This window comes from Dermacentor albipictus, chromosome 5 (assembly GCF_038994185.2).
Source record: "Dermacentor albipictus isolate Rhodes 1998 colony chromosome 5, USDA_Dalb.pri_finalv2, whole genome shotgun sequence".
In the NCBI taxonomy this organism is placed as follows: Eukaryota; Metazoa; Arthropoda; class Arachnida; order Ixodida; family Ixodidae; genus Dermacentor; species Dermacentor albipictus.
This window is the reverse complement of record NC_091825.1, coordinates 15,442,676-15,460,135: the sequence shown is the minus strand read 5'-3', so window position 1 is coordinate 15,460,135 and position 17,460 is coordinate 15,442,676. Positions and strand designations below refer to the sequence as shown.

General features: G+C 50.4%; 1 protein-coding gene across 2 annotated transcripts in view; it reads left to right on the top strand.

Moving 5' to 3' along the window:
* Positions 1-17,191, top strand: part of LOC135906573 (epoxide hydrolase 1-like) — a 100,303-nt gene extending 83,112 nt beyond the window's left edge. The window contains exons 7-9 of one of the 2 annotated variants that reach the window (XM_065438022.2): positions 60-288; positions 14,015-14,399; positions 16,491-17,191. In XM_065438022.2, coding sequence (XP_065294094.1) covers positions 60-288; positions 14,015-14,399; positions 16,491-16,706 — 830 coding nt within the window. In that variant the 3' untranslated portion in view covers positions 16,707-17,191. Of the gene's footprint in view, positions 1-59; positions 289-14,014; positions 14,400-16,487 lie in introns of both variants that reach the window. The other variant, XM_065438021.2, reaches the window with a different exon arrangement.
* The last annotated feature ends 269 nt before the right edge of the window (positions 17,192-17,460 follow it).

Below are 17,460 nucleotides of genomic sequence, written 5' to 3'. Positions count from 1 at the left end.
AAGCTACTCCAATCGAGTTTTGTCGGGGTACAAGCCTCCCATTCTGTATGGCGGCGTAGGTCTGGCCCTGCTCAACTCCCCGGCCGGTCTGGCGGCCTATATCCTGGAGAAGTTCTCTACGTGGACGCTCGGCAAGAACGTGGACCGCGAGGATGGTGGACTCACCAACAAGTACACGTACGACGAACTGCTGTCCAACGTGATGTTGTACTGGCTCACGGACAGCATTGGGTCCAGCGCGCGCTTCTACAAGGAGAACTTCGCCAGTGGTATGACCCGGCCCACCAGGTGAGTGGGCCTTTCGATTATCCGTTCGGGCGACCAGCCGGCAGGCAGCGGACTTCCCGAATGCTGAAGGGCGTTCGTTTTTCTCGGGCAGCGCCTGAAGCTCCGCCCGCCGATCCGAGCGTTGCCGGAATCGGGTTCGTTTCTTCTCCTCCGGGAGCTGCAAGAACGCTTTTGCTCCGGCAGATGACTAGCTTCTTTCAAGCGCAAGAGTAGGTCGTGAAATCGGCGGTGCCTTTTTGAAGCCGCGAAGCAAGCGAACGAGGCCAAGGCTCCTGTGTGGTGGCTCCGGTGTGTCTGCAAATTTCGTCTACGCATTAACTAGCGCTAAGGGCAACCAGAACGCAGAAAGTTTAGGATTAATATTGTTAAGCATCCTTCATACTCTTTAATAACATTTCGAACAGAAAGTCTAACATGCCTATGCCTCAAATTGCGCTGTTGAAATGTTTGCTATTCATGGATAATGACAAAAGTTAGGATGAACCAACCGTGCATGCCATTCAAGAATACGTTCAGAATGCATTGGGATGTGCTTATTTGCGGCACCATATTGCACGGCGTTATAGGGAGCGCTCCCCCTTACCGCCGTGGCTCGTACGCGGAAGCCAGCCAGTACTTCGAGCGCCACTACCTGAAGCAACGTGTTCGGAGCCCCGGGCAGCGCCTGCCATCGCCTCTCGTCGCAGACGCTGCGACGTCAACGACGGCGTCTGCAAGCGCTAGCTGTCACGAAGGAAGAACGCTCTCCTTACCATTGTGCCACCATGCGGCACTGACCGCCAGCGGTAGGCTTTATCTTGAAAGCGATCTGCTTTGGGGACACAGTCTAGACGGGCCGACGGCTTTGCGTGTGCTGTGCTCTCGCCGCTCAGTTTGCGTTCAAGTGATAGCCCGAAGGTAACTTCGCGGGTGCTGGTGAAAACATTTACTAAATATGGAGCCCTAAATTACACATTAACTTTGGGAAAACACGGGGAATGCGGGAGATGGAAATTCAAGACGATGAGCAAAACGAGAAGAAGGTGAAAGCCGGTGCCAACGTTTCGACACGGCGACTTGTCTTCTTCAAGGCGACGTATAGGTGGGGTTCTTCTAAAGGGGAGAGGGTGTAAGGCGGGTCGGTGCGGCAACGAGGGAAGGTGTGTTAGCATGTCGAATTGCGAATAAAGGAATGCGGTGCACAAGGCCAAGGCCAGCCCCCCCCCCCCCCCCCGCCGTCTGTCTACGAAGAAAGATGAACGAACAAGGTGAGCGTGGCCTCTGCTTTCCTTGTCACACGCAGCACTAATTGGAGAGAACCCCACCTATATATACTGTGGCGAGGGACGCATACGTGGCCTTGAAGAAGACACGTCCACTTGTCGAAGCGTTGGCTCCGGCTTTCACCTTGTTCTCGTTTTGCTCATCACATTACCTTCGGAGTGGCCGGCAGCCTGTTGCGTTCGGCGCCTTTGGGCAGACCTGCTGCGATTCCTCACGCCAGCGTTTTGACAGCGAGTGACCGCGGTAATCCACTGTGAAGCGTTCACGTTTGCCTGGGTGGCGGACACTACGGTTCTAGTTGGCAAGCGTGTGTTTACAAGGGGGCCTTCTACTTCGGCGGCTGCTGCATGTGGCGCGGTTGCGCGAGCCCTGTCATGATTGCGATCTGTGATGCGGACGGCGCACCGAGGGCCGACAGCGTCGTGTGCGCCTTGCGCGTCGCCTGCGTTCAAGAAGCTCACTGTAACTTTTCCTTCTTTCGCACCGTGTGCTCGTCAGTTCGTGCTAGCTTCCGCTACTTTTGCGGTCTCATTGGCTTGCATTTTTCGTGGCTGTTGCACGGTTCCAGTCTCGTTGTTTCTGTCCTGCTCTGTCGTACTTGGCGCCACAGAATGTTCTTGTAAATGGGGTGGAAACAGAAGTTCGTCCGCTTATAAGAAACGGCTGCCTAGTGGTTCACGATGGTAACCTCGTCTGTGTTACCGAAGGTAAGATATTTCGGTGTCGTGCGAGTGACATTTGTTCGTGGTTAACGTGTCGTTTGTGATTTCGTGCAGGAGGGAAACGCCTCTCTTCTGTCGAATGAGGTTGCGGTGGAAGTACTTCGGTCACCACAGATGTTGACAAAAGTAATGACAGGCAATTGGCACCATCACAGGAAATGACCAAAGTGGCTGATAGGCAGCTGTGGCCGCGCCAAAGAGTTCTTTTTTTAAAGTTGAAGTAAAGAAACGTTTCGAGCAGGGCAAGAAAAACAAACTTAAGTTAGAGAGTGAAGAGTGAAAGGAACTTTTCAATAAACGCGGAGTTTGGGTTATATCTGACAGCAAACCAGGTGAGTGAGTGAGTGAAACAACTTTATTTGGTCCACTATAGACGTAAGCAAACTCCACGTCACCTGGCTAGGTCCACTCGGGGGCCATCAGGTGAAACCTGACGGCCGTCTCGCGAGCCCTCTGGACTGCCAGGACTTGAGAGGTCTGATCCTGGGCCCTAATTAGCTTCATAATTTCCTCTTGAGTGAGAGGGGGACCGGCAGAGGCGCAGCCCCACAGGACATGTTCGAAGTCCGCATAATCACCACACAGAGGGCAGTCCGGGCTTGGGAACCGTTCGGGGTACATTGTGTGCAGCGCCGCGGGGCTCGGGTAAGTGCTTGTTTGCAGAAGTCTGAGAGTGACTGCCTGGAACCTGCACAGTGAGGAGTGCGGCAAAGGCAGGAGTCTTCTTGACAGATAATTATATTTGCAGATTTCATTGTACGAGCAGAGAATCTCGGGTCGTCCAGGAGAGGACGCGTTGCCCAGCGCACGGTCAGTCAAACCTCGTGCAGCCGAGTGCGCCTCCTCGTTGGGGTTGATCGAGGCACCCTCAATGGTTCCAAGGTGCGCAGGGAACCAGGCCAAAGAGTGATGCTTCGTGTCGTTGGCACTTGGGATGATACGTAGGGCCTGGGGAGCCACCACTCCCATCTGAAAGGCCCTGACAGCGCCCTTGGAATCCGAATAAATCGTGTCATGTACACTGTCCGTCAATGCAAGAGCAATAGCAACCTGCTCTGCAACGCTGGAATTAGAAGTGCGGATGGTAGCGCAGCTAAGGATTTTAGAATCACAGTCGATGACCACTGAGGAGAAGGCATCTTCTTGAACGTACGAAGCAGCGTCTCCGAAGCATGTTCGGTCCTTGTTCAAGTGGGCACTGGCGAGTAGAGCTTTACCCCTGGTTCGTCTTCGTCCTTCGTTGTAGGTGGGATGCTTATTTCGTGGCATCCAGTGTATGTAAATCTTGGACCTTACGTCGCTGAGCAGCTTCACAGCGTCGAGACTGACGACCGTGGGGTTATGTCCCGGCTTGCCAAGTATGGCTCGGCCCGCTGGGGTACCGGATAGTCTGACAAACTGGGAAAATTCTTGGGCTTGAACGATTTCTTCGAACGTGTTGTGAATTCCCAAATTGAGGAGGTATTTTGCGTGCGTTGGGATGGGAAGGCCGATGGCAAGCTTGAAGGCTCTTGTGATTAGGGCATTGATCTTGTTGCGCTCCGATACGAGCCAGTTGTGCATAGCCCCTGAATAAGCGAGCTGGCATAGCACGAAGGCGTGGATAATCCGGATCAGATTGCCTTCCCTGATTCCGCGGTACCTGTTGGCGATTCTTCGTATCAGGCCGAGGGCGCTTTCGGTCTTGGAACAAATGCGTTTTAGGGCGGCCCCATTGGCCCCGTTCGACTCAATAAACATTCCTAGGACCCTGATAGTGTCTACCTGCGGTACTGGGGAGCCCTTACAGGTGAATAATGTAATGTGGCTCTCTGTTGCTGGCTTCCAGGACCAGTGTGAGCCGCCTGTGGGCCTCTTCTTGCAGAGCAAGAGCTCGGATTTAGCGGGTGAGCACCTTAGCCCGGTGGGAATAAGATACCGCTCCGTCATATCGATGGCCTCTTGCAAAGCACCCTCGACCTGACCTTCACATCCACTGGAGCACCAGATGGTGATGTCATCCGCGTAGATCGTGTGGTGAATGTTCGGGATATTGTTCAAGGCCCTCGACAGGCTCATCAGAGAGATGTTGAACAGCGTCGGGGAGATCACCGCCCCCTGAGGTGTTCCCTTTGCCCCAAGCTGGACTTCGTGGGTCAAAAACTCGTGAATCTTGAGTATAGTGGACCTTGAGAAAAGGAAGAAGCGCACGAACTTGTACGCCCGTTTGCCGACGTTACTCTGTCAGGCTCTTGAGAATAAAGGCGTGCGATATGTTGTCAAAAGCCTTTTCCAGATCCAAGCCGAGCATTGCCTTAGTGTCGGCGGAGGTAGAGTCAATGATCTGGTGCTTGATCAGTCTTATGGTGTCCTGAGTCGAAAGCCCTGACCGAAAGCCAATCATGTTGTGTGTATAGCATTCGTTAGGCTCGTGATGGTCAGTGAGGCGGTTAAGCATGACGTGCTCGGCCATCTTCCCAACACACGATGTCAGGGAGATGGGCCTTAGATGGTTGATGCTCGGCGCCTTACCTGGCTTCGGTATGAGTACTGTGTAGGCTGCTTTCGAGCTCTTGGGAATGAGGCCGCTGCACCAGATATCATTCATCTTGTGCGTAAGAAACTCGATTGAGTCGTCGAGATGCTTGAGCATTTTGTTGGTGATCCCGTCCTGCCCAGGGGCAGATCTGCCGTTGAGGGATGCGAGAACCCGCTTGACCTCAGCCACGGTAAAATCCTCGTCCGTAGATGGTACGTCACGCCCTTCGTACTCGGGAAACGGGGGGTGAGGGGGGGGGGGCACCGGATCGTCCGTGACTGCCTCATCTGGAGTCGAGTCGGTGGCCAAATGGGCAGCTTTCGCGAAAGCTCTTTTCTGATTGGACTTTGTGTTGCCATCGTGCAGTAGGTGCCTAAGGAGGACCCAGCTTTTACCGTTCTTGAGCTGGCCCTCCACCGAATCGCACAACTCGTCCCGTTGCTGCTTGCATAGCACCTTGCAATGAGCCTCTATCATCTTGTTTATATCGGACATTTTCTTGCGTAGTCTTTTGTTATGGCGCTGAGTCTTCCATCTCGCGAGCAGTGCCTGCTTGGCTTCCAATAGATGTGCCAGCCTACTGTCCATCCTGTCCACCTCCAGATCGGTTGTCACCTCCTTGGTGGCTCAAGCCGCATTCTTTTTGATCTCGTCGCACCAAGAGTCTAGGTCCATATCATTGTTTAGGACGTGCTCGGAGCGGTTGGCTCGGAACAAGTCCCAGTCAGTGAACCTAAATGCCCTCGTTTTGTTACGGGCAGCCTTGATCACCGCTTCATGATGCAATGATCGCTACCGAGGTCCATGGCTGTGTTGGTCCACTTGACGTTTTCCAGGTTCTTGACAAAGGTAAGATCCGGAGTCGTATCTCGGCACACCAAGTTTCCTCTCCTGGTTGGATAGCCTTTATCGGTTATCAGCGTAAGATCTTCCTCCGTTGCCGCGTCCCATATGTCTCTACCCTTCTTCGTATTGGTACAATAGCCCCACGCCTGATGCTGGCCATTAAAATCCCCCATGACGACTAGAGGCTGACAGCCAGCCAAATGCACGGCCTTCTTGAGAATACCACTAGGCCTGGCTCTGTGAACGCTGGGTCTGCAGTAAACATTCAGTATGAAGATACTGTTTCTTCTTAAGCGCTGCTTAGGGGGTCGACAAGGAGTTCGGTCATGACGTACCCGATCCCATTGTCTGCGGGACCAAGGTCTCGCTGAAGGCACGGGAACTTTTGCTGACCAGGGTAGCGACCCCCCTTCCTCCTTCAGTGGAAGCCACCGTAAGGAAACCGGGGAGCTTGATAGGTGATGATGTGATCGTTTCTTGCAAGGCGATTACTTGGGGTTTGTCCTTTACGCTTTTTAGGTATTGTCGCAAGGTCGCCCGTTTGCTGACGAACCCTGCGCAATTCCACTGCCACATTGTTACGACGTTAGTTCCGTTATCCATGTTTGGGCTCTGGAATGGATTGCGAAAGTGCCGCATTCATAATGGCACCCTCCGTCGGTGAGGCAATGACGCTGTGGAACTTCGGGACTTGTGCTGTAGATGTGCTTGGCAAATATCCGTGGCTGGTCCCCTCCAGCCTAAGTATTCTAGCACTGAGGGCGACCAGGCCCAGCTGAGCGTGCGCGATCATTTCTTGTGCGTGAGAGAGACCTGTCTGTATGTTGGAGATGGCGTTCTTGAGATCAGACAGGAGTTCTACCGTATCGTCTCCCCTTGAGTCATCCATGGCACGACGCTTCACTGCAACCGTCTTGGGAGGGGCCTCCACTGTGTCCATGGCCGAAGAGCGTGCGGCAGGCTGAGAAGCTGCCTATGTGAGCGCCAATCTTCGTATTTCCGCCATCTCGGCGGCTAGCCGACTGATTTCCTGCTTGAACAGAGCGTTTTCCTTCCTAAGACTATCATTGGCACGCCTAAGCTCTTCGAGCTCATTTGTGAGACGCAGGTCATGCGAGTCTTGAGAGTCGGACGCCTGCGTTTGGTTGCCACGGGCCCTATCGCCCCACGTTAGAGAGGACTTGCCTTTACCGCCGTTGGGGGTCTTCGAACGTGAACTGTTGGAAGAGTCGCTCCCAGTATGGGACTTGGAGCAGCTTCTGCAGCTGGAGCGCGCTGGAGAAGGCGATGTGAGTCGCGATCTCGAGGTAGAGCGGCTTCTGGAGCCCCGTCGGCTTGTAGAGCGGCTTCTCGAGCGCAAGCGTCTTCTGCCCCTAAGGTTGGTGCTGGATGAGGCTTGCGGATCGGAGGATCGAACGATCGACGGTGTGGGGAGCTGCTCTTGCTGCCTGGCATGCTCGAAGCGTCGTCGGCGAACAATGTGCGGTGTCTTGAATGTATGCGCACACTCTTTGCCTGCTGTAAGATGCGGACCGCCGCAGATCATGCATTTTGGGGTGCATTGATGCTGCTCATCAGGATTTTGCAGGCTGCATCCCCGACAGAGGACGTCACTCGGTGTTAGACAGACATCGGCGCGATGCCCGAGTCTTCAGCAGGCGTGGCATACGTCCACTTGTTTTCGATATAGGGAGCATTTCATCAGGAGCGTTCCGTACCTGACAAAATTCGGTACCCGGTGCCCGTCAAAGGCGATGATGATGGTCTCAGTCTGAGCGATTCTCTTGGCTGCTAGTGCAAGAGGGTTGTTCTGGTTAACAATCTTGCCATCCACCGTCGCTGGGTCGTCTTGTAACGGTATGCCACGTATGACCCCCTTGCACGTGAAGTGCGGGGCTGTCTCGTACGCGCAGAGTTCGTGGATCTTGCCTGAGATTCGGATTTGCTAGATGCGGGCATATCGATCGTCATTCTCCCGTCTGGGAGTGCTGGCCACCATGATGTTTTGCTGTAAGTTCGGGCACAGAGTGTCTTGTGTGAGCTCGTGCTGGCTGATGCCGGAAGTATAGCGTCAGCAACCGTGGCCGCTCCAATTTTGAAAATATTCAGCCCACCTCTTGGTCTAATAACGATCTTCGTGTATTCTTTGGGAAGAACCGGCATTCGGCTTGCCCTAATAATCTTGGTCTTCAGCACTGCGCCGCTAGACTTGTCGCTATGGGGAGCCAAAGGTGTAGCCATGGCGTTCGGGTTAGCTTCCCGCGATTTGGCGCCAGCTCTTCTAGCACGTGCGGTTTGTGATCCCTGCTCTTGAGTGACGTCCTCCGGGAGAATATTTTCTCCCTCTACTTGATATTCCATGATGCTAGCGGACGAGTGGCACTGAGCCGCCCCGGAGCCCAAAGCGTGGTCTCCGAAGTGCTCGTTAGACGCCGCCAACGGATGCACAGGAATGTCTGTAAAATGGTGAAAAGTCACTCACTGTGGCAAAAAGGATATCCACGTGGTCCTTACAACTTCACGGAAATGATGTGCACAAATAAACATTGGCTCGCGACGATTAAATACAAGAAAAGCTGGGAAAATGCGGGAACCGAAGAACGCGTCTTGACTCGCCGCCTTCTTCTTCTTCTGCCTCCACAGCAAACCAGTTGATGAACAAGTTGTGCACACCGAATAGTGCGAATTGAAAGGTGAAAACTCACAATAATCGTTCAGGAAATGAACGCGAAGTAATTGATTTTGAGGAGTACGTTCTAAATCGCCGTTTAACTCTGAATTCCTTTTTTTTGTTATTCTTTATCAGTTTGTCGGCATTCACCATCGATTTGATTTATTCACTATAACGCATATACTGTTTGTGTTACTGGGTAGGGTGTTTGCAAACACTGGCGCAGTATTTTTTAAGACTTCCGCGCGCTACATCACTGTCAACCAGCTCGAAAAATCTAGCTGAGCCGGTTATACGAGGTTATTTTACGATGTGTGTGAATTTAAGGTGCTTGTATACACTTGTATAAAGTTATTTTTCATACGCATGCAGTCGTGCTTAGGAATGTAGATGTAATTTTGACGTTCGATGGAGAATTAGCATGGTGTGGTGAACGGTGTATTCTGTAGCGTGCAGTCCACATGCGATATAATAGTGTGATAAAATATGTCATGCATGAGATATTGTCGTTCACTTTTCATGTTTTTAATCGTCAGGGAGCTCAGCGATTTGGAAGAAAAAAAGAAACATTGTGTGAACCCATCGTACGTGCTCGAGTCTGGCGTTGCAAAACGAAGCAATCTTAAGAAGCAATCTTCTTAACAGTCCGAATGGTTAGACGAGCATACCGAGGGCTTGCATGCTCAACTGATCAATGTAGTAGTGTTCAATGCAGTATTTTTTTACACATATGGTATTCGAAGAATCAGTTGCAAAATGTCAGTGAATAGAGGCACATAGACAGATCTGGCTGCATACCCAAAAATGAAAGAAAATGTCAGCTCATAACATCTATTTCTTTTTATCTGCACAAGGATAGGTCGAAATTGCTTCCATATATTTATATTTAGAGGCGTATTTCCTTATTAAATGCATTCCAGCATCATACATTCCACAATCATTGCTCATTCCAGCATGAGCACCGATTGTTGGAATTAATAAACGTTTAGGCATGCCACTTTTAGCACTAGTAAACCAGTAAAAAAAATTCTCATCGATGTTTCACGCTTCCTGCCTGCAATATTTGTAAGTATGGAGACACGTGCTATATCTATGGGTAATAAATTATGAATTATGGGCCAGGAAAAGATTCACGACACGCTCGGTCACTTCGTCGCGTTTCTCTTCAATAGCCTCGCATGCGTGTAACATTTCGATTACTGATTGAACCAGCACGACATTCTCGCCCTCCGAAGCCGCCATCTTATAGGAGCAGACGACGGAGCAGGCGACAAGCGAACGGCGCCGTCGGCACCACGGAGGAAGGAAACATAAGGAGGGAGCAATACGTCACGCAGCCAGACTTGGCAAGCGAACACTCCGTGAAGACACAGTGGTGTCCCAACACGTGACTTCTTGCGTCGAGATCGCGGAGCAACAATCGAGATTTGTGGAGACGTTTGGCTCGCAATAGCTATGCCAGAAGTTGTTATTCGGTGCGCGCTTGTTCAGCTACCTTGCCGTGCTTGTGCCTGCACAGTGGGAACACTAAACCAGGGCCTGGAGGCGCTGACTAAAACCAACCGCGCACTTTTACGTGTGATGACGTGTTGGGCCACCAGATTGGCTTCAATCGCGTTGCGGTAGGCTCCCTCCTATCATTTTCCTTCCTCCATAGTCGGCACGGTAGCGCCAGCTGCCGAATGTTCGGTTTTGCGAGGCTCGGGGCTGGCCGAGACTTACCGCAGACTTTTGCTCCACGTCACCACAATGCCAGCGTGACGACATTTCTTGTCAGAGAGCTGTCGTCTGGCTGCCAGAACAGCGAAAATCGAAGAGGCCCAATGATCGTGACACTCCGGGGCTTCGAGTTGGGGTAGAAAGCGCTCGAATGTTGCGCGATATCTCGTCTGAAAGCAGATTAATGCCTCATTTTAAATAATTCTGGTTTCCGTGCACACTGACCAGATTAACCTGCTTTTGTTAACAAGCTTTGCTTTCATCATCATCATCGTCATCATCATCATCAGCCTGGTTAGGCCCACTGCAGGGCAAAGGCCTCTCCCGTACTTCTCCAACTACCCCGGTCATGTACTAATTGTGGCCATGTTGTTGCTGCAAACTTCTTAATCTCATCCGCCCACCTTACTTTCTGCCGCCCTCTGCTACGCTTCCCTTCCCTTGGAATCCATTCCGTAACTCTTAATGACCATTAGTTATCTTCCCTCCTCATTACGTGCCCTGCCCATGCCCATTTCTTTTTCTGGATTTCAACTAAGATATCATTAACTCACGTTTGTTCCCTCACCCAATCTGCTCTTTTCTTATCCCTTAACGTTAAGCCTATCATTCTTCTTTCCATAGCTCGTTGCGTCGTGCTCAATTTAAGTAGAACCCTTTTCGTAAGCCTCCAGGTTTCTGCCCCGAACGTGAGTACTGGTAAGACACAGCTGTTATAAACTTTTCACTTGAGGGATAATGACAACCGGCTGTTCATGATCTGAGAATGCCTGCCAAACGCACCCCAGCCCATTCTTATTCTTCTGATTATTTCAGTCTCGTGATCCGGATCCGCAGTCACTACCTGTCCTAAGTAGATGTATTCTCTTACCACTTCGCTATATATCGTAAACTGCTGTTCTCTTCCGAGATTGTTAAACATTACTTTAGTTTTCTGCAGATTATTCTTTAGACCCACCCTTCGCTTTGCCTCTCCAGGCCAGTGAGCATGTATTACACTTGGTCCCCTGAGTTACTAAGCAAGGCAATATCATCAGCGAATCGCAAGTTACTAAGGTATTCTCCATTAACTCTTATCCCCAATTCTTCCTAATCCAGGTCTCTGAATACCTCCTGTAAACACGCTGTGAATAGCATTGGAGAGATCGTATCTCCCTGCCTGACGCCTTTCTTTATTGGGATTTTGTTGCTTGCTTTATGGAGGACTGCGGTGGCTGTGGAGCCGCTATAGATATCTTTCAGTATTTTTACATACGGCTCGTCTACACCCTGATTCCGTAATGCCTCCATGACTGCTGAGGTTTCGACTGAATCAAACGCTTTCTCGTAATCAATGAAAGCTATATATAAAGGTGGGTTATATTCCGCACATTTTTCTGTCATCTAATTGATAGTGTGAATATAGTCTATTGTTGAGTAGCCTTTACGGAATCCTGCCTGGTCCTTTGGTTGACGGAAGTCTAAGGTGTTCCTGATTCTATTTGCAATTACCTTAGTACATACTTTGTAGGCAACGGACAGTAAGCTGATCGGTCTATAATTTTTCAAGTCTTTGGAGTCCCCTTTCTTATAGATTAAGATTATGCTAGCGTTTTTCCATGATTCCGCTTTGCTCGAAGTCATTAGGCATTGCGTATACAGGGTGGCCAGTTTCTCTAGAACAATCTGCCCACCATCTTTCAACAAGTCTGCTGTTACCTGATCCTCCCCAGCTGCCTTCCCCCTTTGCATAGCTCCCAAGGCTTTCTTTACTTCTTCCGGCGTTACTTGTGGGATGTCCAATTCCTCTAGACTATTCCTTCTTGGATTATCACCGTGGGTGCCACTGGTACTGTATAAATCTCTATAGAACTCCTCAGCCACTTGAACTATCTCATCCATATTAGCAATGATATTGCCGGCTTTGTCTCTGAACGCATACATCTGACTCTTGCCCATTCCTAGTTTCTTCTTTACTGCTTTTAGGCTTCCTCCGTTCCTGAGAGCATGTTCAATTCTATCCACATTATACTTCCTTACGTCAGCTGTCTTACGACTGTTGATGAACTTCGAAAGTTCTGCCAGTTCTATTCTAGCTGTAGGGTTAGAGGCTTTAATACATTGGCGTTTCTTGATCAGATCTTTCGTCTCCTGCGATACCTTACTGGTATCCTGTCAAACGGAGTTACTACCGACTTCCATTCCACGCTCCTTAGTGATGGCCACAGGATTGTAGTTCATTTATTCAACACTAAGGTCCTCTTCCTGAGTTAAAGCCGAATACCTGTTCTGTCGCTTAATCTGGAATTGCTCTATTTTCCCTCTTACCGCTAACTCATTGATCGGCTTCTTATGGACCAGTTTCTTCCCTTCCCTCCTTAGGTCTAGGCTAACTAGAGTTCTTACCACCATATGGTCACTGCAGCGCACCTTGCTGAGCACCTGCACATCTTGTACGATGCCAGGGTTAGCGCAGAGTATGAAGTCTATTTCATTTCTAGTCTCGCCGTTCGCGCTCCTCCACGTCCACATTTGGCAGTGCCGCTTGCGGAAGAAGGTATTCATTATCCGCATATTATTCTGTTCCGCAAACTCTACTAATAACTCTCCCTCTGCTATTCCTTGTGTCTATGCTATAATCCCCCACTGCCTTGTCTCCAGCCTGCTTCTGGCCTACCTCGGCATTGAAGTCGCCCATCATATAGTGTATTTTGTTTTGACTTCACCCTTCGCCGATTCCACGTGTTCATAGAAGCTTTCGACTTCCTGGTCATCATGACTGGATGTAGGGGCATAGACCTGTACAACCTTCATTTTGTACCTCTTATTAAGTTTCGCAAGACCTGCCACCCTCTCGTTAATGCTGTAGATTCCTCTATGTTACCAGCTATATTCTTATTAATCAGGAATCCGACTCCTAGTTCTCGTCTCTCCGCTAAGCCCCGGTAGCAAAGGACGTGCCCGCTTTTCAGCACTGTATATGCTTCTTTTGGCCTCCTAACTTCACTGAGCCCTAGTATATCCTATTTACTGCCCTCTAATTCCTCCTATAGCACTGCTAGACTCGCCTCACTAGATAACGTTCTAGCGTTAAACGTTGCCAGGTTCTAATCCCAATGGCGGCCTGTCCGCAACTGACCACGGCGGCGGTTAGACCTGTTACGCAGCAAAGGGTGCTAAGAATCCCTGGCTCCGGACAGCTTAGCTTTGGTAGCCAACAATTTTAAAATATGAATTCTGCGGCTTTACGTGCCAAAAGCATGGTCTTATCATTGGGCACGCAGTAGCGGGGGACTCCCGATTACTTTTGACCACCTGCAGTTCTTTGTCGTGCCCCCAGTGCACGGGACGACACGGGCGTTTCTGCATTTCGCTCGCATCCAAATGCGGTCGCCGCGGCCGGCATTTGACCTCGCGACCTCGTGCTTAGTAGCGCAATACCACTGCCGGGAAGCCAGCGGTGGGTACTTCGGGAGCTGATTTCTAAAGATACAGGAGATGACAAATTGTTTTTTTTTTTCGACTTCCACGGGAGCGCTTTCATGCGGCTTGCTGTTCTTTAGGCAATCTGTCTTTCCTTCGCCAAGTATTACTAATTCCTAGTGCAGGTGATATGATGAAGGCAGAGGATAGTCTTTGAGGCTTTTCTTTGCGTAGACAGCGCCGGAGTGATTGACGAAGACATTAACGGTCTTAGAGACAACACCGTTATTGTTGTCCTGACTACCTATATTCTGCCGAATATTTATGCCGAATCGGGAACGCACGTGACCTGAAAATGTTTTCCTGTTACGAGTAGAAGTACACTCGCTTTGAACCATATATATGCTGTTGCTCGTAAGGATTTTTCTTTTTATTTACAAAGCGGCCTGTTGAACACGACTCGCCACCCATGCCTTGCGAGCTCTGCTATGAGCACGCTTCCTGTGCTCTAACGTGGCAAGGAACGCCGCGGCCGCGCAGCGAACGTGTGGCGCACGTGCCAACCGCACGTCAATCCTCGTCCAGGGTGCCCGTGACTGTGCCTACGGGATTCTCGGTGTTCCCCGAGGACTTGCTGGCCATTCCCAAGTCGTTCATCGGCCACGCGTACCACGACGTTGTCACCTTTGTGCAGCACTCGACCGGCGGCCACTTCGCCGCCTTCGAGGTGCCCGAGCTGCTCGAGAAAGACGTGCGCCAGTTCGTGGCTGCGGTGGAGGCGCGCAATGCCTCGGCTCCCGGCCCGTTCCCCGCCTTCGCTTTCGTCGACATCGGGCCGCAGCTGTACCGCGCCGCGGTGACCTTCGGCCCGAGCAGCCCCGCCGGAGGACAGCGTTTCGAGCCGACAGCCGCGCCGCCTGTCCGCCGTGAGCCGGAGCTGAAGCCTGTCTCCAAGCCCGTCGAGACCAGAGTTTGTATTCGCGAATGTTGCTCACGAATCGCCCGTTCATTCGAAGTCGCGTCAAGTGCGACTGCTTGCACTTGCGACAGATTTCCCATAATGCTGCTTTGGGCATTAGAGTTATGCGCAAGGAGCTCGAGTGTATTTCAGATAGTGAGGTTGTTGAGCAGGTCGATACGGTAACGCTGGCTTCAATCAGTTGGCAGCGCACTGAAGCAGACACTAAATGCGCATTCACTCACAATGCCCCCCGACAAAGATGCCGGGCAGTACAATAAGTCGCAGTGTGCGAATACCTTTGCGGTAAAGCAGAATTGTTGACGCACTGCAAGGCTGCGTCGTAACTCGCCGTCTACGAGAGACGCTGGTGGTGAGAGAGAATGTATAGTTATAACCGCAGAGCCTGGCGACAGGCTTATTTACATGCTGTTCCTGGTGCAACGTAAGGAAAATTAGGTGAGAGGTATTGCCAACCAAACCCGTGACATCATTACGAAACATGCTGTAGAGTGGCACTCCGCGATAAATTCGGACAACCTGGAGTTCTAAAACACGAGCCGAAATCCAAGTGCACAGGCGTCCATGCATTTCACCTCAATCGAAGTGCGGCCGGGATTCGGACCCGTGACCTCAGCAGCGGAACGCCATGATGGATCAGGTACGTGATGAGTAATGAAAGAAAAAAAACGTCTAGGCTCTTCGTGCTGCACTTAAGCCAGAGATCATGGGAGATGTGAAATAATCTTTTTTGTGTCTGTACTAACCGTCCCGAATTTAACAGGACTGTTTTCAGTAAGTGCCCCAAGTGCAGATTTGACACAGTTGGGAACGCATAAATCTCGCGATTTTAGTTTTTTTCCAGTGATTAACAATGAATAAACCACACTTTATCTTAATAACGCCTGAGAGCTCGGTCGCACATTTTTCTCTTTCATCTTCTGTTGCAGTGTTATAAATGAGAAGGCGGTTTCGCTTTTCGTCGTGGTTCTAGTTGTGCTGAAAACCCTTAGCGTTCTTATGTATTGGTAGTGGCGATAGCCGGTGAACAACGGCAGCTTTCTCGCTCTAAATCGCGAAAGGTTGGCGTAAAAAAACATTGAAGACATTGTCGCGCCTAGAGACTGGCAGCGCTTGGCGCTTCCAGAGTTGGCAGTAGCCAGCGGCGGTTGCCAGCCGGCTAAACTCGTTGTTAGTTCGTACGCAGCATGCTCGAGAGCATTGCAACGCGGCGCGCAAGCGGCCATGTCACGCAACGTTTTTAAAAAATATTTTTCGGGCTTTCATAGGGCGCAGAAAAAACATTACGTAACAAGCAGTTCAGAAGCTGCAGAATTAGGTGTTTGCTAGAGCATTCTACAACTTTCTCATTGAGGTTTTCCCATAAAGTTAATAGTGGCTAATTTGATCAATTGATTTGGACTAATTATTGAATTGAGCAGAATATCAAAATAGTATAACTTCATCAGAACGGCAAATTGGGCCAGTTGGTTCGGATTCATGGTAAGGGTTGTAAGAGTGCACCCAAGGCAAGGACAACAGAAGGAATAAAACGACAGCGCTGTGTCGTCGTTTTATTCCTTCTGTTGTCCCTGTCTTGGGTGCGCTGTTACAACCCTTACCATGAATAGTATAACTTGCGCCATACAACAGCGAAGCATACCCACTTGGTCGTGCCCCCTTGGGCGTTTCGGAATATTTTTAAACCTTATCCAAAGTTAGGGGGGTCATTCTGTTTACTGTCCTTGTGGATCGCTGTGGCGGAGTCGATCCCCGTGGGCGACACCACACAACCACCACCGGCAAAAAGAATGCAGTGCCGTCAGAGCGATGCCTGGCGCCGCTAAAACATTTGCGCAGCCCGCTCGGAACGAAGGCAGCGGAATCCGAGATTGGTGCGCGTCATCGTGTATTCGGGGATTAGTACATATTTAGATTAGTGGAACGTACGTACGTGTATGCATTGCGCTTGCGGTGTGAGAGCAGGAAAAAAAAGCACAGATAAAGCGGTGAGGCCGTTGTGTTTGAAGGTGTTTCAGTGATACATGGGCGGTTTTGTAGAAGAAAAAAAACAAATGAAAGGCGCAAATTGTGTTGCAGCAGGAACCGCCACCTCAAGTCAAGCAAACGACCGCTGCCAAGTCTTCGCAGCAGGCGAAGGAAGCAAGCGCAACTCCTGCCAAGCCTCCGCCTCCTGCAGTGCAGAAACCCAAGACGTCGAGTGGACCGAAGGCTGCCCAGTCCAACGCAAGGCCGGCTCAACAGAGGCGCGACCCAACGCCCTCCACTGTCACCGGAGGCACAAAAACTCCTCACTGAGTCGCCGCGCGCCGGACCAAGGCGAAGAGCATAACCAAGCTGATTGAGTTAGGGATTAACGTTTATTTTTTCATTTGCCGTCTACTTGTGGCTATGATCCACAATGTTGCCCGACGCTTAATGACTGCGCATTAAAGGGACGCTAAAGACTTGAGTTGTTTAGCTGAATTATCGAGGTAGGCTTGTTTGGTAAATGATGTTTTCGAACTACCGAAAAGGTCACTCTTACCGCCAGGAGAGGATCGTAAGACAGAAGAGATGGTAACAGCGGCTGATCGCAGCACCTTGCGCTTCCACTCGTGGCGTCATGGATTTTCACACAATACCCTCGGGGCCGGTTGCATCGCGTTAAGGTCACGTCGCATTGCAACGGAACCGATCAGTCAACATGTTTTGGCAACTTTTTACGGGCGCGAATCGCAGCGTTAGGTTGACGTGCGGCATTGTGATTTGTATACGCAATAATAAAAAATCAAGAAACGGAAGCTTGTGCTTTTTTCTGGCGTATCTAATCAACACTTTCCAGCGAGTTACTTATGAAAAGTAAGAACAATATATACATTACCCTTCTAAACTGATTTAACTTATTTCTACAGCTCCCCCTTTATTCGCATTCCAGCGTTAAATGAGAGACGGTGAAGAGCCCTTTGTGAGTCCGTCATTTCATCGTTTGATTCCCGATGCTCACGCCAGCGCGTTATTCTTGCAGATATTCTTAGAAGCATATAACACAGCTCAGCTCAATCCTACATTA